The following is a 27270-nucleotide window of genomic DNA, read 5'->3' as shown; positions in this document are numbered from 1 at the left end:
GTCAGATTTACCCAGTGGTTTCCCATTCAGTGTGTAATGGTGATATTGATTCCTTCTTCCCATGTGTATAACCTTACATTTATCATTGTTAAACCTCATCTGCCACCTTTCAGCCCAAGTTTCCAACTTATCCAGATCCATCTGTAGCAGAATACTATCTTCTCTTGTATTAACTGCTTTACATAGTTTTGTATCATCTGCAAATATCGATATTTTACTGTGTAAACCTTCTACCAGATCATTAATGAATATGTTGAAGAGAACAGGTCCCAATACTGACCCCTGCGGTACCCCACTGGTCACAGCGACCCAGTTAGAGACTATACCATTTATAACCACCCTCTGCTTTCTATCACTAAGCCAGTTACTAACCCATTTACACACATATTCCCCCAGACCAAGCATTCTCATTTTGTGTACCAACCTCTTGTGCGGCACGGTATCAAACGCTTTGGAAAAATCGAGATATACCACGTCCAATGACTCACCGTGGTCCAGCCTATAGCTTACCTCTTCATAAAAACTGATTAGATTGGTTTGACAGGAGCGATTTCTCATAAACCCAAGCTGATATGGAGTTAAACAGTTATTCTCATTGAGATAATCCAGAATAACATCCCTCAGAAACCCTTCAAATATTTTACCAACAATAGAGGTTAGACTTACTGGCCTATAATTTCCAGGTTCACTTTTAGAGCCCTTTTTGAATATTGGCACCACATTTGCTATGCGCCAATCCTGCGGAACAGACCCTGTCGCTATAGAGTCCCTAAAAATAAGAAACACATACAGTGTTTCCTATCAAGAACCTGGTGATTCTCTAAATGCTTTGGCCTTGCGACGATACCTCCACATTTGCTGCAGGTGGTGTCGTAAATGGTGGGCTTACAGTGAGGGAAGGAATGTAGCGTTGCTGACTAGCTTCATTGTGAGCAGGTGCAACAACGTTACGGGACGTGTGGTAGTTAGTCCAGGCTTGCAAGTGCATGGTGGTTAAATGTCTACGCATGCAACTTGTATTTAAATTTTTGACATTCTGACCTCTGTTAAAGGTCCTTGAGCATTTCTTACAGATGACTTTGCACTGATCATTCGGATCTTGGTTAAAAAATTGCCAGACTGCACTCTTCCTACTATCGAATACCTTTTCAGGCATTGCACACTGAGCTACTTTAACCAGAGGGCCATGCTGTCCTACAACTGTTTTTGGTAGTGACACGTTTTTGGCCAGATATGGGCTTGCCAGATGAAAGCTGTTGCGATATTGATGCCTGCTGCGGATCCTCCTCCTTTGCTTCAGAGCTACTGCCGGCGGCACCCTGTTCCCCCAATGGCTGCCAATCGGGGTCAACAACTGGGTCATCTATCACCTCCTCTTCTGTGTCCTGTGCACCTTCCTCTGTGTCACCGTGTAAGCCGGTGCCATAGCATTCGGGACGGGGCACTGTTGTGAATTCTGTGGTCAAGCTCCCACCTGTGGTCATGAGTGGTACTTCGGCTGGTTCTGTCTATGAGCTTCCGCTGGTGGATGTGAGTGGGGCTGCGGCTTCTGAGTTTCCTTCCTCAGGTGACGAGGTTAAGTCGTTAGGTGCTGCTCTATTTAACTCCACCTAGTTCCACCGAAGTACCACTCATGACCACAGGAGGGAGATTGACCACAGAATTCACAACAGTCGACCTTTAGGATGTCATGGTGGGATTTCCTATGCCTGCTGGTCTGAATGAGTCTATGTCTTTGGCCATTCAGATCGATCGACGCTTACATGAGCGTAAAACTGTGCACCATTTGGCGGTATTATCTGAGCATAAACCTGAGCCTATGCAATGCAATAGGACTTTGACCAGAGCTGAACGGCAAGAACACAGACGACGGAATGGGCTGTGTTTTTACTGTGGTGATTCCACTCATGCTATCTCCGATTGTCCTAAGCGCACTAAGCGGTTCGCTAGCTCTGCCACCATTGGTACGGTACAGTCGAAATTTCTTTTGTCCGTTACTTTGATCTGCTCTTTATCATCCTATTCTGTCATGGCATTTGTGGATTCAGGCGCTGCCCTGAATTTGATGGACTTGGAGTATGCTAGGCGCTGTGGGTTTTTCTTGGAGCCCTTGCAGTATCCTATTCCATTGAGAGGAATTGATGCTATGCCTTTGGCCAAGAATAAGCCTCAGTACTGGACCCAGCTGACCATGTGCATGGCTCCTGCGCATCAGGAGGATATTCGCTTTTTGGTGTTGCATAATTTGCATGATGTGGTCGTGTTGGGGTTGCCATGGCTACAAGTCCATAACCCAGTATTGGATTGGAAATCAATGTCTGTGTCCAGCTGGGGTTGTCAGGGGGTACATGGTGATGTTCCATTTCTGTCTATTTCATCATCCACCCCTTCTGAGGTCCAAGAGTTCTTGTCGGATTACCGGGATGTATTTGATGAGCCCAAGTTCAGTACCCCTTGCCGCTGCTGTCTGATTTGTTTGCTCGGATTAAGGGGGCTAGTTGGTTCACCAAGATAGATCTTCGTGGTGCGTATAATCTTGTGCGCATTAAACAGGGCGATGAATGGAAAACAGCATTTAATACGCCCGAGGGCCATTTTGAGAACCTGGTTATGCCATTCGGGCTTTCTAATGCTCCATCAGTGTTTCAGTCCTTCATGCATGACATCTTCCGAGAGTACCTGGATAAATTCCTGATTGTATACTTGGATGATATTTTGGTCTTCTCGGATGATTGGGAGTCTCACGTGAGGCAGGTCAGAATGGTGTTCCAGGTCCTGCGTGCGAATTCTTTGTTTGTGAAGGGGTCAAAGTGTCTCTTTGGTGTTCAGAAGGTTTCATTTTTGGGTTTCATTTTTTCCCCTTCTACTATCGAGATGGACCCTGTTAAAGTTCAGGCCATTTATGATTGGACTCAGCCGACATCTCTGAAGAGTCTGTAAAAGTTCCTGGGCTTTGCTAATTTTTATCGTCGCTTCATCAATAATTTTTCTAGTATTGCTAAACCGTTGACTGATTTAACCAAGAAGGGTGCTGATGTGGTCAATTGGTCTTCTGCTGCTGTGGAAGCTTTTCAAGAGTTGAAGCGTCGTTTTTCTTCTGCCCCTGTGTTGTGTCAACCAGATGTTTTGCTCCCGTTCCAGGTCGAGGTTGATGCTTCTGAGATTGGAGCAGGGGCTGTTTTGTCGCAAAGAAGTTCTGATGGCTCGGTGATGAAACCATGCGCCTTCTTTTCCAGGAAGTTTTCGCCTGCTGAGCGTAATAATGATGTTGGCAATCGAGAGTTGCTGGCCATGAAGTGGGCATTCGAGGAGTGGCGTCATTGGCTTGAAGGAGCTAAGCATCGCGTGGTGGTCTTGACTGATCATAAGAACTTGACTTATCTCGAGTCTGCCAAACGGTTGAATCCTAGACAGGCTCGTTGGTCGCTGTTTTTCTCCCGTTTTGACTTTGTGGTTTCGTACCTTCCGGGCTCTAAAAATGTGAAGGCGGATGCCCTGTCTAGGAGTTTTGTGCCCGACTCTCCGGGTTTGTCTGAGCCGGCGGGTGTTCTCAAGGAGGGGGTAATTTTGTCTGCCATCTCCCCTGATTTGCGGCGGGTGCTGCAAAAATTTCAGGCTAATAGACCTGACCGTTGCCCAGCGGAGAAACTGTTTGTCCCTGATAAATGGACGAGTAGAGTTATCTCTGAGGTTCATGGTTCGGTGTTGGCTCGTCATCCTGGAATCTTTGGTACCAGAGATTTGGTGGCTAGATCCTTTTGGTGGCCGTCTCTGTCGCGGGATGTGCGTTCATTTGTGCAGTCCTGTGGGATTTGTGCTCGGGCTAAGCCCCGCTGTTCTCGTGCCAGTGGGTTGCTTTTGCCCTTGCCAGTCCCGAAGAGGCCCATGACACATATCTCTATGGATTTTATTTCGGATCTCCCCGTCTCTCAAAAAATGTTGGTCATTTGGGTTGTTTGTGATCGCTTCTCGAAGATGGTCCATTTGGTACCCTTGTCTAAATTGCCTTCCTCCTCTGATTTGGTACCATTGTTCTTCCAGCATGTGGTTCGTTTACATGGCATTCCGGAGAACATCGTTTCTGACAGAGGTTCCCAGTTTGTTTCGAGGTTTTGGCGAGCCTTTTGTGCTAGGATGGGCTTTGATTTGTCTTTTTCCTCGGCTTTCCATCCTTAGACAAATGGCCAGACTGAACGAACCAATCAGACCTTGGAAACATATCTGAGATGTTTTGTTTCTGCCGATCAGGATGATTGGGTGTCTTTTTTGCCTTTGGCTGAGTTCGCCCTTAATAATCGGGCCAGCTCGGCTACTTTGGTTTCGCCGTTTTTCTGCAATTCTGGTTTCCATCCTCGTTTCTCTTCAGGGCAGGTTGAGTCTTCTGACTGTCCTGGTGTGGATACTGTGGTGGATAGGTTGCAGCAGATTTGGACTCATGTGGTGGACAATTTGACATTGTCTCAGGAGAAGGCTCAACGTTTCGCTAACCGCAGGCGCTGTGTGGGTCCCCAACTTCGTGTTGGGGATTTGGTTTGGTTGTCATCTCGTTATATTCCTATGAAAGTTTCCTCTCCTAAGTTTAAGCCTCGTTTCATTGGTCCGTATAGGATTTCTGAGGTTCTTAATCCTGTGTCTTTTCGTTTGACCCTTCCAGCTTCTTTTTCCATCCATAACGTATTCCATAGGTCATTGTTGCACCTGTGGTTCCATCCGTTGATCCTCCTGCCCCGATTTTGGTTGAGGGGGAGTTGGAGTATATAGTGGAGAAGATTTTGGATTCTAGTATTTCGAGACGGAAACTTCAGTACCTGGTTAAGTGGAAGGGTTATGGTCAGGAAGATAATTCCTGGGTCTTTGCCTCTGATGTTCATGCTGCCGATCTGGTTCGTGCCTTTCATTTGGCCCATCCTGGTCGGCCTGGGGGCTCTGGTGAGGGTTCGGTGACCCCTCCTCAGGGGGGGGTACTGTTGTGAATTCTGTGGTCAAGCTCCCTCCTGTGGTCATGAGTTGTACTTCGGCTGGTTCTGTCTATGAGCTTCCGCTGGTGGATGTGAGTGGGGCTGCGGCTTCTGAGTTTCCTTCATCAGGTGGCGAGGTTAAGTTGTTAGGTGCTGCTCTATTTAACTCCACCTAGTTCTTTGTTCCTGGCCTCCAGTCAATGTTCCAGTATTGGTCTGGCTCTCTCCTGGATCGTTCTTGTGGCCTGTCTGCCCTGCATAAGCTAAGTTCTGCTTGTGTTACTTTTGTTGCTATATTTTCTGTCCAGCTTGCTATATTGGTTTTTTGCTTGCTGGAAGCTCTGACACGCAGAGGGAGCACCTCCGTACCGTTAGTCGGTGCGGAGGGTCTTTTTGCCCCTCTGCGTGGTTGTTTGTAGGTTTTTGTGTTGACCGCAAAGCTATCTTTCCTATCCTCGGTCTATTCAGTAAGTCGGGCCTCACTTTGCTAAATCTATTTCATCTCTGTGTTTGTATTTTCATCTTAACTCACAGTCATTATATGTGGGGGGCTGCCTTTTCCTTTGGGGAATTTCTCTGAGGCAAGGTAGGCTTATTTTTCTATCTTCAGGGCAAGTTAGTTTCTCAGGCTGTGCCGAGTTGCATAGGGAGCGTTAGGCGCAATCCACGGCTACCTCTAGTGTGTTATGATAGGATTAGGGATTGCGGTCAGCAGAATTCGCACGTCTCAGAGCTCGTCCTATGTTAGTAACTATCAGGTCACTTTGTGTGCTCTTAACCACTAGGTCCATTGTGGTTCTGAATCACCTGTTCATAACAGGGCACCATAGTCTCATCAGGGTCAGATTCTGGATCAGTACACTGCGAGGGCAATGTTGTGATCTGAGTCAATGGAATAGCATTCATCTTGTAATGGGCATGGCCTGTTAACAATTTCCCTTTCTAACCCAGGCACGGTATGTGTAAAGAGTTCCATGAAGTAACCCGTTGTGTCGCCTGAAGCATCCTTCTCTGTTGTTCTGGGTGAGGGACACAAGGAAGCGACTTGTTCCTGACTGAGAGCATCCACTGACGACGCGCTGCTTTTAAAGGGACTCTGTCACCTGAATTTGAAGGGAACAATTTTCAGCCATAGAGGCGGGGTTTTCGGGTGTTTGATTCACCCTTTCCTTACCCGCTGGCTGCATGCTGGCTGCAATATTGGATTGAAGTTCATTCTCTGTCCTCTATAGTACACGCCTGCGCAAGGCAAGATTGCTACAGCAACCTCTCCCTATGCTCAGATCGGCAGAAGTAAGATGGCGGTCGACGTGCACGCCCCGTTTTAGCCCCTGTGACGCCGCAGAAAGCAATCCAATCACTGCCATGCCCTTCTCTAAGATGGTGGGGACTGAGACCTATATCATCACGCTGCCCACACTCTGCGTCCACCTTCATTGGCTGAGAAATGGCGCTGAACGCGTCATATGAAATGCGACTTTGGCACAAAGATCGCGTACTGCATGGCCGATCCCACACTGTGATCGGGTCGGGTTTTATGAAACCCGACTTTGCCGAAAGTCGGCGACTTATGAAATTGGCCGATCCGTTTCGCTCAACCCTAGTTTGAACATCATAAATCTAATGATAGGTTACCTTTAACAAAAAATATATACATAGTATTTTAATTCAGCCCCTCACTTCTTTTTCTAGAATGTAAATAAAACCTAAAAAATAAAAAATATTATGTATTTCATATTGCTGTGTACATAATTTTCAGAGCTAATAAAATGTTAAAATATTTATCCCATACAGTGAATGCCAAAACAAAAAAAATCAAATCAACTTGGCAGAATTGCTATTTCTGAATAACTGAATTTCCCAATAGAATGGATTAAAAAGAGATTAAAAGATTGTATGGACTCCAAAATGGTACCAATAAAAAGTACGGCACCAAACAATATGAAAGAAGGTCAAGCTCTTGGAAGGCAAAGAAGAAAAATCAAAAGTTAATAGGGGCTCAAAGTGGCACATAAACCTCGAGCCAGTCATTATTGTATTTGTTTTTTTAATCGGATATACTGCACTTTTGAAAGGGGATGATTAAAAGTTATTCTCTCATGCATAATGTTTATCCAGACATTGAAACTGATGTAACAGATGTAAACATTCTTTTTCATTTATATAAGCAAAATCCATTATAGCAAAACCTTTAACTCCTTCACTACATCTACCGTATATATACGGCACATGTCCTAAGAAGGCGTATGGAGTGGACTCAAGCAGCAAACGGCCCCATACCTTGCAGGCAATGGCTGAGTATTACAGCAAGGACCTGCCGTTAACAATCGTGGATGGTGCGGAGCTCAGTTCCCAATTGTTAACTAGAGTTGATCGAATTTTTTGGATTCGGTCGCCGAACCTGAATTTGCTATACTGTTACCCTATTCATGCCAAATTTATATTTGATGATTGGTTCCGAACATATTCGGTAATTTCTACTCCCATTGACTCTAATTACGTTCTGCTGCGTTCGTCGAATATTGCAAAAACAATATTCACCGCCTGGACAAATTCGCTCAACTCTATTGTTAACCTGTTAAATACCACTGTTAATCTTTGTCAGCAGCATTTAACATGCCCCTGACGTGATCGAGGGATGTCAATGGGTTGTCATGACAGCTGGGGATTGGTTGATGACTCCCGTGCTTCTTATCATGGAGCTTCAAAGCAGACTGTGATTTCTACTATTTGCTTCACTGTATATAGCACAAGCTATTGGACGATCGCATCTACAAGCACTCTATGGGGCCTAAAAAGATCAATAAAATAAAAAAAAAACTACGATTTCAAATCATATTTTTTTGGTTGCCGCAGTGTTAGGGCTAGTGGAAGGCACCAAATAATTAGAAAGATAGAGTAAGGTGAGTTCGCAGCTTGGGGTCCACCGTGCAGAGATGGAACCTGCTGCTAAGTAATGACGGACTATATGGCGGTACAATATGGATTCACACACGGGTTAACTTCACCCAGTATGATGAAAGCGAACCCTGTTGCGTCACAGGGCCGCGGTACCGCACAAAGAGCACAAGCAAGGAGTCACAGAACTCTACCCCTAGACTCGGGATTAGAGTACAACTAGACCTCTTGCGCTCGACACCGCAACTGGGGTATCAGCGTAACTGAAATAATAATTTAGATGCACGGGAGTGCATGCGGTGCTGCTCTTGCGGACACCACTAACCACCCAACCTTGGGTCAGGAAAGCAGTGTGATAGCGTACAGCTCCGCACTGGCGATCACAGCAAATAGACGCTGTTTTGTGTATTCAAGTGTTGATAAAGTCGGGCGCTAGATAGCAATCATCCACCTTTAGCCAGCAGTCAAACACAAGGTAGGGGATAATTAAAGGGCGAATTTCTCTCATCAACACACACACCTTCACAAGTGTATACTAGCGCATGGCCGAGCGGCCATGCGAACCTTTTATAGTGGCAGTGCTACAAGACCTTCCAGATGGACCAATAGGAGCCGCAACAGGACCTGAGAATGTGACCCCCGACCTCAAATGGGAGCTCGTCTCGTGTGCATGCTCAGTAAGGGAAAAGCAGGACTTCCCAGAAAGACCTGCTCGCTGCTGAACATTGCTGGCTACAAGGACAGAGCATGGAAGGGCAGTAGTAGCCAGTCGTCTAGTATCATCCTGAGCTAGATGCTGGGACTGACGTCTCCGCTGAGCAGACTACACTGTGGCTGGAGAAGAATGGGAGACCGCTTAGGAATTTCTGATGCGGATTCTGTCTCTCCTGGCAGAAAACGCACCTGTGGATTTGTCGTGTGTTTTTGCTGCATTTTTTACCCCTGTAGTTTTCTATAATGGAATGGGTACAAAAACGCTGCAGATTCACAAAAAAGAAGTGACATGCTACTTCTTTTAAACCGCAGCGTTTCCGCAGCGGAATTTCCGTAAAGCGTGCACAGCATTTTTTTTCTCATTGATTTACATTGTACTGTAAATCAATTGCAGATCTGCAGCGTTTCTGCACGGCAAAAAACGCTGCGGATCCGCAGAGAATCTGCAACGTGTGCACATACCCTAAGAAGTGATGAAAAAGTCCCGTCTATGACAAAATAGTACTAATAAAAACATCAACCTGCAAAAAAATATGCTCCATTAGACAAAAAAGTAAAAATGTCAAGGGTCTCGGAAAATGGCAACACAACTCCAACATTTTTTTTGTAAACTTCTAATTTTTTTCTCACCACTAAAATAATTAAAAAAACTGGACATGTTTTTTATTTCCATAATCGTATTGATGAGGAGAATCAATTCCCAAAAAACAATGTCAGAATTGTGTTTTTTTTCCACAATTTCACAGCACTTGGAATTTTTTTTCCTGTTTTTGAGTACACTATGTGGTAATATAAATGGTGTAATTCAAATGTACAACTTGTCCTGCAAAAAGCAGACCCTCATATGTCTATGTGGACAGAAAAATAAAAGCGTTATGGTTCTGGGAAGAAGGGAAGGAAAAAACAGAAATGCAAAAATGGAAAATTGTCTGCTGAGTGAAGGGGTTAAGTATTTATCAATGACTAAGACATTTGTTGCTTATTCTCAGGTGAATGCTATAATATAGACCCAGTGGTACTAACTAGGTCGAGTTTTAGTCTCCAAGTATGCCTGTTTTTTTTCAGGATCTATCCCACCTTATTGATGTAATGATTAGATAGATGTCTGAGCTTTTAGCTAAGAGGTGTCTATGCTCAGTAAAGTACATTAGCTACTTTGGCTTTTCTTCCGAACAGCGCCACTACAATTATAGATTACACTAAATTGTAAAACCAGAATATAAATATCAGAAAAATTCCATACCAGTTACTTACCAATAAGATATTCCAACCAAAATTGATCTTTCTCTGGATCATATGGGCGATTAAAGTCGATTCTAATACTGAAGGTTTGTCCGCGCCGTATGATCAGTTTGTTGTTGAAGTATCTATCTGTGTGATGTTCTCTCTTATTTTTTTCATATTGCTGCTTGAACAGCTCTACGTTCTCAACTTCCAGATAATCTATAGAAGTAAAGAGAATAATATATATTACTGATATCTGAATATTTCATAATTTATGGATATTAGATGACCAACTTCAGATAAGGAATAACAAGTGTTATTGACGAAGTGAGTTGTTTGTGCGGTATGGGAAAGAGCAGTACTTTCATTACAAGTAGAATGTGCAAATCTGACAAATCCGAATGTTACCACTAAACTGTGGAGACACTAAATTGTGGAACTGCATTGATTCAGGATAAGTGCATGGTCAAATATTTGTTACATGTGAGGAGTGGTATACATAATAAAAATAAGTACAATACTCTTGAACAATACAAGTCACAACTGGTACAGGAGGAGAGAGGACCCTGCCAGCGAGGGCTCACAATCTACAAGGGATGGGTGAGGATACAGTAGGTGAGGATGGAGCTGGTCGTGCAGTGGGTTGGTCGATCGGTGGTTACTGCAGGTTGTAGGCTTGTCGGAAGAGGTGGGTCTTCAGGTTGTTTTTGAAGGTTTCGATGGTAGGTGAGAGTCTGATATGTTGTGGTAGAGAGTTCCAGAGTAGGGGTGATGCGCGAGGGAAATCTTGTATGCGATTGTGGGAAGAGGAGATAAGAGGGGAGTATAGAAGGAGATCTTGTGAGGATCAGAGGTTGCGTGCAGGAAAGTACCGGGAGATGAGGTCACAGATGTATGGAGGAGACAGGTTGTGGATGGCTTTGTATGTCATGGTTAGGGTTTTGTACTGGAGTCTCTGGGTAATGGGGAGCCAGTGAAGGGATTGATAGAGAGGAGAGGCCGGGGAATAGCGGGGGGACAGATGGATTAGTCGGGCAGCTGAGTTTAGAATAGATTGGAGGAGTGCTAGAGTGTTAGAAGGAAGGCCACAGAGCAGGAGGTTAAAGTAGTCGAGGCAGGAGATGATAAGAGCATGGACTAGGGTTTTTGCAGATTCTTGTTTTAGGAATGAATGGATCCGTGAAATATTTTTGAGTTGAAGGCGGCAGGAAGTGGAAAGGGCTTGGATATGTGGTTTGAAGGAGAGATCCGTGTCAAGGATTACCCCGAGAAAGCGAGCTTGTGGGACTGGGGAGAGTGGGCAGCCATTTACTGTAATGGATAGGTTCATTGGGTGGTCGCATGAAATGGGGAAAGATGATGAATTCTGTTTTGTCCAAGTTAAGTTTTAGAAATCTAGCGGAGAAGGAGGATGAAATAGCGGATAGACATTGAAGGATTCTGGTTAGTAGGGTGGTGATATCTGGTCCAGAGATGTAGATCTGTGTGTCGTCAGCATAGAGATGATACTGAAAACTGTGAGATTCTATGAGCTGTCCCAGGCCAAAAGTATAAATGGAGAGGAGCAAGGGTCCTAGAACTGAACCTTGTGGGATTCTGACAGATAGGGGGCGAGGTGAAGAGGTGGTGTGTGAGTGGGAGACGCTGAATGTCCGGTCAGTTAGGTATGATGAGATCCAAGATAGGGCCAAGTCTGTGATGCCAAGGGATGAGAGGGTCCGCAGCAACAGGGAATGGTCCACTGTGTCAAAGGCAGAGGACAGGTCCAGGAGGAGGAGGATAGAGTAGTGTCGCTTGCTCTTGGCGGTTAATAGGTCATTGGTGACCTTAGTTGGGGCAGTTTCAGTGGAGTGGTGTGACCGGAAGCCTGATTGTAAGCGGTCAAAGAGGGAGCAGGAAGATAGATGGGAGGACAGTTCAAGATGGACGTGTTGTTCCAGTAGTTTAGAGGCATAGGGGAGAAATGATTTAGGGCGATAGCTAGATACAGAGGATGGGTCGAGAGAGGGCTTTTTGAGCATAGGTGTTTGACACATGTTTAAAGCTGGAGGGGAAAACACCAGTTGTGAGTTAAAGGTTGAAGAGATTGGTTAGGGTTGGGATGAAGTGGGAAGGGATCGGGTCAAGTGCACAGGTGGTGAGATGCGATGTTGCGAGTAGAGTGGAGAGTCAATCTTCTATAATGGTGGAGAAGTTGGTTTTGGAGGTGGAGGGCTGGGCAGTTGGGAGGAAGGGCTCTGGGGGTTGTTGACTAAAATTGCCTCTGATGTTCTCAATCTTCTGCTTGAAAAATGAGGCAAAGTCTTCAGCTGAGATGAGTGGGGAGGGAGGAGGTGCTGGGGACAGAGGAGAGAATTGAAGGTGTTGAATAACTGTTCAGGGTTGAGAGGCAGTATATGAGAGATGAGAAGTAGGTTTGTTTTGCTGTGGCGAGTATGGTCTTGAAAGTAGTGAGGGATTGTTTGAATGAGATGAAGTGCTCGTTGGAGTGGGATCTTTTCCATCTCCGCTCAGCAGCCCTAGAAGCTCACCTCAGTTCTTTGGTCAAGCTGGTGTGACAGTGCTGTCTGTTGATTTTGTGAGTTTTTGTATGTGTGAGAGGGGCAAGAGATTCCAAAGCTATAGCTATTGTGGTGTTATATAGAGTGGCAGCGTCATCCGCATTGTGCAGAGAACTTATGTCTGTGAGAGGGAGGAGGGATTCAGAGAGTGAGTGTAGATCAAGGTGTTTAAGATTTCTGCGAGGGTGTGCAAGTTTGTGGGGTGGAGATTGTAGACAAGGAGTGGAGAGGGACGAGAATGTGAATACCATTGAGTGAGGCCTAAGGAGGAAGTGAGAGATAGAAGCTTAGCGGCAGCTGAGAGGGAAGTGTCAATGGGGATGTTGAAGTCGCCCATGATGATAGTGGGGATGTCTGCAGAAAGGAAATGAAGTAGCCAGGTGGTGAAGTGGTCAACAAAGGTGGTGGCTGGCCCTGGGGGGTGGTAAATGACAGCCAGTTGGAGGTTTGAGGGGAAGAAGATGCGACAGAGTGCACCTCAAAGGAAGGGAGGGTAACAGAGGGTGGCACTGGGATGTGGGTGAAGGAGCAGTTATCTGACAGGAGAATGCCAACTCCTCCGCCATGCTTGCTGCTGGGGTGGGGTGTGTGAGAAAGGTGGATGCCACCATACGAAAGTGCAGCAGGAAAGGCTGTCAGAAGGGGTGAGCCAGGTTTCGGTGATGGTGAGGAAGGAAAGTTTGTTAGCAATAAAAAGATCATGGATGTAGGAAAGCTTGTTGCAGACAGAGCGAGCGTTCTATAGAGCTCCTGTTAGTGGGACTGGGGAAGTGGGGGCCGGACAAATGGGTATAAGGTTAGAGAGGTTGCAGAAATTTGTGATATAGCGTGGATGGGAGGTAGAACTGACTGTGGGGATGTTGCGAGGAGGACCAGGATTTGGAGAGATATCAACAGCAGTGAGAAGGAGCAGAGAAAGTGTTAGCAGGTGGGAGCAGAAGAGGGCATGAGGTGGCTGTCTGTGCTTTGAGACAGATTATTGTATGATGAGGAACAGTTCTGAAGATGAGGTGAGATGGATGGGGAGGATTGAAGAAGAGATGAACAGTTTCTTACTAGATGTAGGGATTAGGGGAGTTAGCAGAAAGTGAAGGATTATAGGGGTGAAAGAGAAAATAAACAAACTTCTAGGACACACTTATAGGAATTACACTGCAGACTAAAGTCATTGCAGACTTGTGCTATGCAATATATGTACTACTGAGTGCATTCAGGTGTGAAGCAGAGAGGAGTGGTCTCTGTTCATCTTGGTCAGAGAATTAAGAGTGGACCAGATGCATATAATCAAGCCATAGTAAACAGCGTCATAAATAACACAGGTGGGGGTTAAAGCTGGGGTTAGTTGAAAGACATTCCAAGTGGAAGCTAGGAGCAGAGGTACAGTAAGTCTGTGTGGAAAGTATAAGCACTTCATAGAAAGACAAGACAGGAGAGCAGGCTGCACAGCTGGGTGCATGAACATACCAAGTGGAAGCTAGGAGCAGAGGTAAGTCTGTGTGAAAAGTTGGATGATGTACTATACATAGTGGATGCTTTCCTGAAACGGAAAGTACTTGCAAGCAGCATAATACAAAGAATAGCAGGTTTACCCAGAATCCTTTGCAGTAGGCGGAGCTATGCAAATCATCTCTTTCCACCCCTGTCTAATCCACAGCGCTTGGAACCGCCAAGCGTGCAATGCTGCGGATTAGTTTCTAAATGTACACAGCCAACCAATTCCTACCTGTGGACACGTGTTTCGGGCCCTCATCAGCACAGGGCTGGAATTGGTTGGCTGTATGGAGTGGGGCTCGGTGAGCAAGCGATACATATATGCTAGCCACCTTAGGGAGAGACCCAAGTTGGGCTAAATGTAGCGGGACGAAAGAGACCGAAAAGCCCTCTACTTAAAGGAAATACATAGTGGATGCTTTCCTGAAACGGAAAGTATCCACTATGTATTTCCTTTAAGTAGAGGGCTTTTCGGTCTCTTTCGTCCCGCTACATTTAGCCCAACTTGGGTCTCTCCCTAAGGTGGCTAGCATATATGTATGATGTACTATATGTACTTTATAGACAGACAAGGCAGGAGAGCAGGCTGGTGAGCTGGGTGCATGAACATACTAAGTGGAAGCTAGGAGCAGAGCAGAGGCGTAGCTAAGGGTTCAGGCTAGGGAGGGAGAAACATCTGAGTGGGCCCCCTAACCTGAGTAACGTTTGTTTACATAATTATGGTGGTTTTAAACACTCTTGTGGGCATCTCAGTTACATGTGTGCCGCACGTATTACACACACGGACATGGATATGTCTGGTACCCTTTTTTCTGGTATTGGAAATAAATGGACGTGTGAAAGAGGCATTATTGAGGCTGCACAGTTAGAACATGGCCAGGTGTATGCAAATCGCATACTTGTCGATATGGGTAATGGCGAATCCTTAGTATATGAGATGTGAAGGGTCACAATTTTGCAGCCACATAGGAGTACCTGCAAACTTGCAGCATGAGATCAGACAATCCCTTTAAATAAAGTGCAGCTAGAGCCATGGTTATTGTATGAGGGCTTGTTATACCAAGGCTATGTTTACATGGTCATGAAACCTTCCGGATTTGCTGTGTACAGCCGCAGCATTCAATCCACAGCATCCAGATGTTACAGCATAGTGGATGGGATTTTATGAAATCCCGTCTCCACTATGCGTACAAACACGCAGGTGGCAGACCTGCATAGCCGTACATGCGGCACATTTTTATAGACCGCAGCATGTCTGTTTATCTTGTGGAGATGCTCCGTCTCCAGAAGATGAATAACCCAGTTTATGAATACGATGCTGTGATTCCGCCTGTGTTCATTGAACACAGGCGGAATCACCTCTCGTACAACAGGGGGCAGCGCTTTTGGTGGAGCGGGGTATTTGCTGCATCCAAAGCGCAGGGAATCCTGAACATGGAGACATAGCTTAACAGCTGTAAATAAAAGAAGCCCCCTACCTCCACCCAGACAACTTTTAGATAATAATACTCCAAGAAAAGAAATACAGCAGGCAGGCCCCAACAGCGCCACCCACCCCCACTACCCTAAATCAACTCCCCCTCTCCCCCTAACACCCCATTCCCACAGTAGCATTACTAACATCATGTTCAGTGTCATTTGTGCTTTAATTTATTTAAAAGAAGTTGAACATTGCACTAAGTTTCACAGTCAGCAGCCCTTACATTTATGAAAATGTCCGTCCTCCTGACTCCTGTCTCTCTCTCCCGTCCGTCAGTTTGTCCAGGTGGCAGGCCAGGCACTATCTTGGGCTCCTGGCACAATAAGGGTGGTTTCACACTTGCGTTTTTGTCTGCAGCGTTTTTTGCACAAAAAACGCATGCATTTTTTTTCCTATATTTAACATTGAAAACGCATGCGTTTTTTGTTGTACGCGTTTGGTCGCGTTTTGAAACGCATGCGTTTTTTGCTGCATGCGTTCTTTTTCAGAAATGCAACTTGTAGTATTTTTGAGAGGCGTTTTTTTGACACAAAAAAATGCATGCGTTTTCATGCGTTTTTTTTGTGTCAAAAAATACATTGGAGTCAATGGAAACGCATGCGTTTTTAAGCACATGCGTTTGTTTGCTTTAAAAACGAATGCGTTTTTATTAAAAAAAAACACAGAAAACACACTGATATGCCACCCCCCACCATAAAGGTGATAAAGGGATCCTAACCCTAACCCTAAAGGGATCCTAACCCTAACCCTAACCCTAAAGGGATCCTAACCCTATCCCTAACCCTAACCCTACCCCTAACCCTAACCCTAAAGGGATCCTAACCCTAACCCTACCCCTAACCCTAAAGGGATCCTAACCCTAGCCCTAACCCTACCCCTAACCCTAACCCTACCCCTAACCCTAAAGGGATCCTAACCCTACCCCTAACCCTAACCCTAATCCCTTTAGGGTTAGGGTTAGGGTTAGGATCCCTTTAGGCTTAGGGTTAGGGGTAGGGTTAGGGTTAGGATCCCTTTAGGGTTAGGGTTATGATCCCTACCCCTAACCCCAACTATTTATGTTTATAGTGGGTTTTTTACTTTATTTTGATGATTGGCAGCTGTCACACATTTCTCAGCATGCGTTTAAAAAATGCAAACGCATGAAAAAACGCATGTAAACGCGTGAAAACATTGCGTTTTTTTCACCACATGCAAAAACGCATGCGTCAAAAAAACACAGCATTTGCACGCGTTTACATGTGTTTTTTCACCATGCATTTTTTTTTTAAATGCATGCGTTTTGAAACGCAAGTGTGAAACCAGCCTAACAGATGCTGCTGAGTGCTGACTAGGACCTGAGAACAGCGGACCAATAGGAGCAGCAGACCTGGGGTGGAGACGGAGCTATCTGCAGCGCTGCCAGCCTGTAAAGATACTATCAGGTTAGCAGCACTACAGCTCCACCGTGCGCTCGCAGTGAGACTTTTCTATTGGCTGCTGTGCAGCGTGCGTGCTGCAGACTCTCCAGCTGAACGGAGACCAGGCAGCAGCGCGTCGCCATGTCTGGACTGCAGAGAGCCGCGGCCGCATATTCTTTAACACTGAAGCGGCCGTGGCTCTGGATGGGTGGGCCCCTCCTGCATCATGTTACAAGGCCCGGGGGGACGCTGCAGCTTGCGCTCCTGCCTCCTCCTGTACTCTGAAACATCAGAGAGCCGCGCCCGCTTATTGCTTAATGACTAAAGCAGCCGCGGCTCTGAGTGGGCCCGTCCATGTGACTGGGCCCGGGGCGATGGCCCCCTCTGCCCCCCCAGTAGCTACGCTACTGGAGCAGAGGTAAGTCTGTGTGGAAAGTTGGGTGATATACTATATGCACAAGGCAGGAGAGCAGGCTGGAGAGCTGGATGCATGAACATACCAAGTGGAAACTAGGTATGGTATGACAGTCAGATCAACTCATACAGTACACAGCATAAAACTATCAAAGGAATCTGTGACCTTTATTTGCTACATTCATTTTAGATCAACATGATGTAGGGGCAGAGACCTTGATTCGAGCAATATGGCACTTACTTTTCTAGGTGCTGCAGTTTTGATTAAAACTGGTTTATCTGCAGATCTATAGGTTCTTTTAAAGGGGTGGTCTGGATCTAACATTTATTTTACTCCCTAAATACTATCTATTTAATATCATAATCTGAACTCTTTTCTAATATACTTTAATTAAAAATTCTCTGTTGTCCCTGTAGAATAGCAGGGACACAGGATGCAGTGATGAGCAGGAGGCAGAGCAAGAGACTCCAAGACTTCTCCAGCGCTGTGCCAATCCTCTGGAATGCTCTACCCCAAGATATTAGGACCATCCACAATTTGCATAGTGTTAGGTGCTTGCTCAAAACACATTTGTTCAGAGCGGCCTATCACATTCAGTAATCAAAGTCATTATAATGTTTGTGTGTGTGTAGCCCATTCATTATCTCCATCTATCCCCCACCCCCTAAAGATGGCTAGACCATCATTGTAAATACACACCTGTACTTTGTATCCCCCCCACCTCATTGTAGATTGTAAGCTCTGATGAGCAGGGTCGTCTTATTTCGCTTTAATTATTGTATTGTTAACGTTGTTACTTATGACTGTTGTGTTTGAAACTGTTAAACTGTAAAGCGCTGCTGAATATGTTAGCGCTATATACAGTAAATAAAGATTATTATTATTATAAAGGGTTTATTACAGGGGATACTACATGCAAAGAGAGAAATGGTTATGAGGGGAGTTAAACTGAATACTGTATCAGGGTAAGAACAAATGCTTATGAAACACAAACTTATCAGTCTGATGGTTTCCGTGCTGGGGAAGCTTGGAATCCCACGGTGGCACCGTCGGTGATGCGTGAAGTCTCTGGCCTGGTCCTGAAGAAAGTTGAAGTGCTGTCTTCTGATGGATGTAGTGTATACTAGGCAAGGTGTGAGTGTGACTCAGTTCAGTGGTAGAGGCGGGGGTAAAGCTATCCGGCGCTGAAAGATTTACCTGGAAAGCCTTAGGCTGAGTGGTTGCGTCAGTCTTCAGAATGGTGCAGGAACGATTCACAGTCACAGGGGTAAGCGGGCACTAAGATATAAGTTCCTCACAGTCAGCATGTGCACGGGCTGGGAGCTGCAGCACGGTCCTGGATAATCGCATAGCCCCACGGAGAGTGAATCAACCTTCTCATGCTACGCACTCTGTCTTCCCGCCAAGTGTCTCTCTTTCCCGCGCACTGTCCCATTTATCTCTGACACGCCTACTACAGTCGAGTGCAAAGGTCTGTCTGGGTCAGAAAGCTTTCCCCCCGGCAACAATGGTGACAGCCCCTATAGTTCCGGAACCAACACGAGAGAAGTATTACCGGCCCAGTCCATCTTCCTACATCTCCACACTACACTAACTGTGTATTTTTTTCACTTTTTTTGAGAATCCCAGTGCAGGCTAGGGTAAGCGCAATCTCTTGCTGGCTCTTTATTTCTGATCAGAAAGTGGATGGTGTATAGTATTACGTGCTTTGTGGTACATTTCTATGATATATAACACTCCCAAAAGGATTCAATTACTTATCCACAGAGTATTATGTGCTCTGTGGTACATATTGGGAGAATATCGCACTCCAAAAAAAAGGACACATTTTTCTGGATTCAATTACTCATCCTTAGAGTTTCACATGCTTTGTGGTACATTTCTATATTATGTAACACTTCATAAAAAGGTTCAAAAAAAAGTTCTGCATTCAATTAGTTATCCATACAGTATAATGTGCTTAGTGGGTGACAAATATGTCAGAATCACGTGAGACTCTTGAAGAAGTTGATACTAGTGCTGATTCTGAACCATCACAGAGTATTGAGTGCTTGGTGGTACATTTCTGTGGTTTATAACACTCAAAAAAAGATTGTAAAAGTTTTCTAGATTCAATTACTCACCCATAGAGTATTACATGCTCTGTGGTACATGTCAGTGGTATGTAACACTCAAAAAAAGTGTTGACAATTTTTTCTGAATTCAAATACTCACCCATAGAGTATTATATGCTTTGTGGTGTCAGTGTTATATAATACTGCAAAAAAAGCATTGGAAATATTTTCTGGATTCAATTAATCTCCCATAAAGTAATCATAAAATCATAAAAATGAGTTGAAAAATTGTCTAGATTCAATTGCTCATCCATGGAGTATTATGTGCTTTGTAGCACATTTTTGTTTTATGTAACACTCCAAAAAAGCATCAAAATATTTATCTGGATTCAATTACTCATCCATACAGTATTACATTAATATATGTTACATTTTGATGGCATATAAAACTCCAAAAATAGCATTGAAAAATTTGTCTTGATAAAATTACTCATCCATGGAAGTTTTAGGTGCTTTCTGTGACAGGATGGTATACAACACTACAAAAAAGCATTGAAAATGTTGTATTTAATTAGTCATCTATAGAGCATTAGGTACTTTCTGTAAAATTTCAGTGGTATATGACACTTCCAAAAGTGTTGAAAAATTTGTCTGGATTCAATTAGTCATCCATATAGTATTAAGTGCTTTCTGTTAAATTTCAGTGGTATATACCGCATTTTTCGGACTATAAGACGCACCCAGGTTTTAGAGGCGGAAAATAGGGAATAAAATATTTGAAGCTAAAAAAAAAAATGTGGTAAAATTGAATAACATACTATTATATGTGGTGTTATTATATATAATAGTACATTATTATATTGGAAGCTACGGGTAGAAGATGGTGCTGTGGGACCAGTATGGTGTCTGTAAAGTACTATAGGAAGACGCTGGAGGGTGAGTATAAGAAGGGGGGCACAGGGCTTATATTTAAAGCACCATTCCAGAACTGAAAAATAACACCCTCGCTGTACATACTGACTACTGGAGCATTGTGTATCTCCCTCCTCTGGACAGGTGTCTTCCTCCTCCATTGACTCCTCCTCATCCTCCTCACAAAGTGTCCCCTGCCTAGGCCTTTGTGAGAAACCACGTTGTGCAGATTGTCCAGAAGCAGATGGCATTTATGACTCCTCATCCTCCACCTCTTCCACAACCTCCTCCCTTAGCGCTTGCAGTGTTTTTTTAAGCAGGCAGATAAGGGGGGATAGTCATGCTGACTAGTGCATCATCTGCATTCGCCATCCATGTGAAAACATCGAAGGCACGCAAAACGTGGCAGATGTCCTTCATAGAGTCCCACTCAGTGGTGGTGAAGTGTGAACAGCGTGCAGTGCGACTTGTTTGCGCCTGATGCAGCTGGTACTCCATTACTGCTGACTACTGCTCACACAACCTCTCCAACATATGTAACGTTGAATTCAACCTGGTGGGTAAGTCACATATGATGAGATGTTCCGGAAGGTGGAATTGGTGCTGCAGAGCTGCAATGCACGATCTTGCCATGCTGGAACACTACAAGTGAGCGCACTCTATTCGGACCTTGTGCAGCAGTGCTTCAAGATCCAGATAGTCCCTCAAAAAACTCTGCACGACCAAGTTGAGCACATGTGCCAGACATGGGATGTGAGTGAGGTTGCCTAGGCCCAGAGCTGCCACCAGATTTCGGCCATTGTCACACACTACCATGCCTGGCTGGAGATTCACTGGCAAAAACCACACGTCTCTCTCCTGCTTGATGGCATTTCAGAGCTCCTGCACTGTGTGGCTTCGATTCCCCAAAGAAATTAATTTCAATACGGCTTGTTGACGTTTGGCCACGGCTGTGCTCATATCGGTCGTAACAGGTTACCGTTCATGGGTCCATGTGGAAGTACACTGTGACGGCTCCTGCAGTGCTGATTCAGAGGAATTGGAGTATGAGGAGGATTCAATGTGTACAGACTGGATTCCTGCAATCCTTGGAGTCGGCAGAACACATACAGCACCACTTTCAAGATTTGTACCCGGCTCCACAACATTTACCCAATAGGCAGTGAGGGAAAGATATCGTCCCTGTCCACGCATCAGGTGGACCTTGCTACTGACGGCATTTAGTAGCGCATGTTTAATTTTTCCCTCCACATGCTTTTGCATGGCAGGGATGGCTTGCCTGCTGAAATAAAAGCAGTTGGGCACGTTGTATTGTGGGACTGGCAATGGGACTGCCAATGCCATGAAGTTACGGAAGGTGTCAGTCTCCACCAGCCTGAATGAGAGCATTTCAAGGGACAGTAGCTTTGCAATGCCAGCAATCAGAGCCTGTGCTCGGGGGTAGTTTGCCACATATGGGTGTCTTTTCTCCCATGCCTGTGCTACCGATGGCTGTAGACTGGACTGGTAGTGTGAGGATGACAGGGAACGTTGTGCTGTGGGTGGAATGAAACTGTGTGTCTGTACAACAGTGCCAGAGGTTCTTCCTTGGCGATCCTGTGAGGAAGCCGAACCAGCTGTCTGTGAGCTGGAGGAAGAGGCTACAACACGAACTGAAGAGGTGTTAGGTGGCGCTGTAGGTTAGCCTAGGTCTTTAATTTGTCTTTGTAACTCCATCACGTGCTTGGTCCGCACATATTTCCACATATTTGTGGTATTGAGGTTGCTGACACTTTTCCCTCTTTTCACTTTCTGATTACACAACTTGCATTTGACAAAGCAAATGTCATCTGCAACTGTGTCAAAAAAGGACCAGGCACTGCAAGTCTTGGGAGCGCCTGTTTTTGGTTTTGGAAGAGGCATGCTCCTAATGGGTACCAAAATGGAGGCTACAGGCAACAGAGTCTGCCCCCTCCCTTTCCCTCTTTTTTTGTCCATTCGGGGAATCTCTTCCTCAGAGCTGCTCCCAGCACCTTCCTGTACCTCACGCCATGATGGGTCAAGGACCTCATCATCTACACTACCCTCTTCAAACGACTGCTTCTCCTGGGTAGTCTTGACAGCACAGTATGCACCAGAAAGTGGCACCTGAGTCTCATCATCAGATGCATACTGAGGTGTGCTGACCATAGGCACTGGCCCACCCGCCTCTTCAGATTCAGAGAGAAAAAGCTGTTGCACATCACTGCATACTGCCTCTTCTTCAAATTCTCGAATGCTGCTTGGCTGACCCCCTCTTTCCAAGCCAACAGATTCAGAAAACAGAAGTAGAGATGGCTCCTGTCCAAGGCTCTCTGACTGCCTGGACAATTTGGCAGGTGGTGAAGAGACAGATGGGTGCTCTTCAGTGCTCTGGAACTAAGAAGATCTGGAACTAATTGAAGTCGATGCGGTAGCTGCCATCCATCCAACAACGGCTTCAATTTGTTAGTCCCGCAGCAGTGGGGTACGGCGAGCTCCTACAAAGCTGCACATAAAGGACTGTTCCCTGGTAAAACTGGGGGATGCTGAGTCACTGGTGCCCGCAGCAGGCACAGAATCCCCACATCCTCTCCCTGCAAAAACTCCACGCCCACGACCACGTGCCTTACTCCCTGCCTTCTTGATCTTGGTAGATTGATAAAGATAGGCAGAAAAGTACTAAGGGCTTAGTGTGCTTATTCCTGAACAGCTGCTAACAGGTATAAGAAACACTAATTTTATAAAGTGTGAACTAGACTTTAATATGAGCTAATGTGGCCTACACAACTGTAAAGTGGAGTGTTTGGTGAACTTTATTAACTTTTTGTTTTTTTCACAAAAAGACACTGGATGTGCCCAATGATGTAAAACCGATAGTATCACAACCTTTTTGTAGCTATTACAATGCAGGAAAGTAACCTACAATGCAATAGATGAGGCTCCAAAAAATAGGCTAATACTAATCTGGCAAGGGCTGCAGGGCACAAGCCAGCAGAAAGGCTCCTCTATCTACTCTTATATAGTGTTTTCAAACAATCTAGCTGGATACAGATGGAACCACACTAATAGGAGAAATCAGGAAAAATGAGCTGCACTAATGCAAAAAAGGACAATGAGGCAGTGACGCACGCTGAGCAGACTACAACCAGATGTGGCTGCAGAACACACCACAGCGTGAGCTGCACTCACACACAGAGACCTCACAGACTGCCATGAACAGCGCTGCAAGGCAAAAGAAAGCTTCTCAATTCTCACACAGCGGTTGCTAAAGTAGCCTGGGTAAAGCACAATAAAGCAAATCGCTAGCTCAAACTGTCCCTCAGAGTCAGAACACCAGCGTCCTGCCCCTAAGTAAATTCACAGCAGAGTGAACCCAAAATGGTGGCGGCGACTTTTATAGTGCATCATGACATCATTTCAGCAGCCAATCACCGCCATGCCAGTAGTTACATGCCTACCATGCATAACAGGATGTGCCCACACTTCTTAGGATTCCTCATTGGCTGAATAAAATCAAACTGGCTCATTGCATTATGGGAACTTCCGATTCCGGTATTCGATATTGTAAAAGTATCGGAACTCAGTATCGGAACTCCGATACCGCTAATATCGGCTGATACCCGATATTGCAGTATCGGAATGCTCAGCACTATTCATTATGCATTCCAAAATAAAAAGAATAGCATAGGAAAAACCTCATAAAAACAAAGAATTTAATCTTGACTGATCTCATAACCCTTCCAAAATAAGTCATGCAAAATCTAAAATATTACCTCTTTTACTGGACAATGTTACATATTATTGATGAACTGGGATACAAACAATGTATCTTTACAAATATTCACAGATTGTATAGTGTGTCAGGTGCAGAAAAACTTTTCTGAAATCTCAAACTTTCCATGTATGACCTATGTATGTGGTAACCTCCATTAACAGTACTATGTCATCCGCTACACTTTCCCTGATTAGTGGAACAAGTGATCTAGTTATTGTGGTCTCAGTTCTTATGGCTGCTGCCATCTGTGCAAATATTTTGCTTGACAGGGGTGTTAAAAATACATTGGAATTCTTGAAAAAGAAACGACATGTTTGCTTAATCTACACCTGTAAGAATATATGAAACCAGAACACATGAGCTGCGCGCACAGTGAACAAGCCCGTAGAGACATGTTCACACCACCAAGAGACTTGAAAACACAAAAAAGCACAGTAAAACCAAAAACACACTGTTGCAAAAAAATCACAGTGGACAGCAAGTGCTAGTAAAAAGATGGAAAAAACAGGGTATTTGGTTGATATGTTTTTTGCAAAAAATGTATATTAAGCCGCTCTACCAAACGTCAAGGTATGGACATTCCTTTTCTGAATCCTGCTCATACAGGTATTGTACATATGGCCAGGTTTTAAATACATCAGATAGGGATTACATACATTAGTTAGGACTGCTCTGATATGGGTATACCTTGACGTTTGGTAGAGCGGCTTAATATACATTTTTTGCAAAAAACATATCAACCAAATACCCTGTTTTTTCCATCTTTTTACTAGCACTTGCTGTCCACTGTGATTTTTTTGCAACAGTGTGTTTTTGGTTTTACTGTGCTTTTTTGTGTTTTCAAGTCTCTTGGTGGTGTGAACATGTCTCTACGGGCTTGTTCACTGTGCGCGCAGCTCATGTGTTCTGGTTTCATATAATTGTTTTCTTGTGTCCACAAGACTGGGGAGGCCTCCACCCCTCTTTTTTTGAGCTGTGCGCACAGAAGCCGTTCTGTCCAGCGTGTCCACATGGACATTCCTTTTCTGAATCCTGCTCATACAGGTATTGTACATATGACCAGGTTTTAAATACATCAGATAGGGATTACATACATTAGTTAGGACTGCTCTGATATGGGTATACCTTGACGTTTGGTAGAGCGGCTTAATATACATTTTTTGCAAAAAACATATCAACCAAATACCCTGTTTTTTCCATCTTTTTATTAGCACTTGCTGTCCACTGTGATTTTTTTGCAACAGTGTGTTTTTGGTTTTACTGTGCTTTTTTGTGTTTTCAAGTCTCTTGGTGGTGTGAACATGTCTCTACGGGCTTGTTCACTGTGCGCGCAGCTCATGTGTTCTGGTTTCATATAATTGTTTTCTTGTGTCCACAAGACTGGGGAGGCCTCCACCCCTCTTTTTTTGAGCTATGCGCACAGAAGCCGTTCTGTCCAGCGTGTCCACATGGACATTCCTTTTCTGAATCCTGCTCATACAGGTATTGTACATATGACCAGGTTTTAAATACATCAGATAGGGATTACATACATTAGTTAGGACTGCTCTGATATGGGTATACCTTGACGTTTGGTAGAGCGGCTTAATATACATTTTTTGCAAAAAACATATCAACCAAATACCCTGTTTTTTCCATCTTTTTACTAGCACTTGCTGTCCACTGTGATTTTTTTGCAACAGTGTGTTTTTGGTTTTACTGTGCTTTTTTGTGTTTTCACCTGTCAGAATATATATAGTATATAAGCAGTATATAACTCAGGTTCCTGTCTGGATGCTTTTATGAGCTGTAGAATGTTCTGCTGCCATGTTAAAAAATAAGAACTTTTGTTTTTACCTTTCTTATCAAAAGTCCTTGGGATAACTCCAAATGTTTCCATGATGGGGACCTCATCTTCATCCTCATTGGATTTATTTGGTGGCACTGATAATCGACCTGTATATGATTCAGTTTTTGATTTCTTCACATTAGTTCCTGTTGATGCTGACATTATGGCAGACACTAGAGAATAAAAATTAGCTTTATTACATACCATTATACAATAAATGAAGGTTCTTATTTACAAAATAATTTCTGGACTGTAACTGAAAATTGAAGTTTAGGGACACATTGCAGAGATTGAAACAAGAAGAAAAAGAGACAGCTAATGTATCACTTTAGATATGATGCTAAACGTGTTAGCTCATAGTGTAACTATATTTTCAGAAAACTTTTTACATCACAGAGACATGTCAACAGTTTTGATCTGTGGTAGTCTGTGTGAGACCCCAATGATCGCTATAATGAAGGGGCTGTAGCGCTCAGCAGTGCACTGCTCTCCTCTCTTAGCTTTCATTGAAGGTCTCAGCACCTGGATCCTCAAGGAACCAAAACTTCTGATATGTTCCTATAAATTGATAAAAGTGTTCAGGAAGTGGGGTTTCATATTAAGACAAAATTCTGCTTCATACAGCTGTATGACCATATAGCTTATCCCCAAGGAAACCATGGAATTAGGCTGTTCTTACAAAATAAGTATCACAAACAAATTAAATATTAAATATGTGTGAAATAAACCAGATTATGTGTTAAACATTAGATTCTTCAAAGTACCCCCCTTTTGTATGATTACAGCTTTATACATATTTGGCATTCTGCAAGCAGGTTAATCAGGTAGTCACCTGGAATGGCTTCCAATAAATAGGTCTGATCAAAAGTTTGTTTGTGGAATCATGAAACTTTAGAATGTGTTTGTGACCATCAGGCATGACTTGCTGAAGCAGTATTGGTACAACGTTTTATGAACTGCTAAGCTCTCTTCCACAGCTGTTCTAAACTCGGCAACAATCACATAAGGAAAGAAAAATAATAGTCCATCTTCACTTTCAGACATGAAGGTTAATCAATCTGGAAAATTCCTAGAACCTTGAAGGATTCCTCAAATGCAGACATCAAAACCATCGCTTGTTTTGATGACACTAGCTTTCATGAAGAATACTTCAGGAAAGCGAGACCAAGACTTAACTTTGAAGACTTTAAGCTTATCAGCTTCAGAAAAAGTTAATTGACAGCAGCTCAGATAACAGCCATCCTAAACTATGCACAGATATCAGTTAGCAGACACATGTTACCATCAACTCTCCAGAGGAGACTGTCAGAAGAAGGCCTTTATGGACAAATTGCAGCAAAGAAGCCACTACTGAGGACTGTAAACAAGAAAATACTTGTTTGGGTCAACCTACACAAGAACTGGACATTAGATTAGTGGAAATCTCTTTTGTTGCGTGATAACTTATCAAAATGTGAGATTTTTGGTACCAACTTCGATTTCATTGTAAGACACATAAAAGGTGAGAGGATGATCTCTACATGTGTAATGTTCACCCTGACTCATAGATGAAGTGGTGTG

General features: G+C 44.2%; 1 protein-coding gene across 1 annotated transcript in view; it reads right to left on the bottom strand.

Moving 5' to 3' along the window:
- Nucleotides 1-27270, bottom strand: part of F13A1 (coagulation factor XIII A chain) — a 421197-nt gene that overhangs the window by 361472 nt on the left and 32455 nt on the right. The window contains exons 2-3 of the mRNA XM_069730705.1: nt 25719-25883; nt 9825-10013 (exon numbers count right to left, since the gene is read on the bottom strand). Coding sequence (XP_069586806.1) covers nt 9825-10013; nt 25719-25872 — 343 coding nt within the window. The 5' untranslated portion in view covers nt 25873-25883. The remainder of the gene's footprint in view (nt 1-9824; nt 10014-25718; nt 25884-27270) is intronic.

This window comes from Ranitomeya imitator, chromosome 6, assembly GCF_032444005.1.
Source record: "Ranitomeya imitator isolate aRanImi1 chromosome 6, aRanImi1.pri, whole genome shotgun sequence".
Taxonomy (NCBI): Eukaryota; Metazoa; Chordata; class Amphibia; order Anura; family Dendrobatidae; genus Ranitomeya; species Ranitomeya imitator.
Note: the sequence above shows the minus strand (reverse complement) of the source record. Positions and strands in the feature narration are given on the sequence as shown.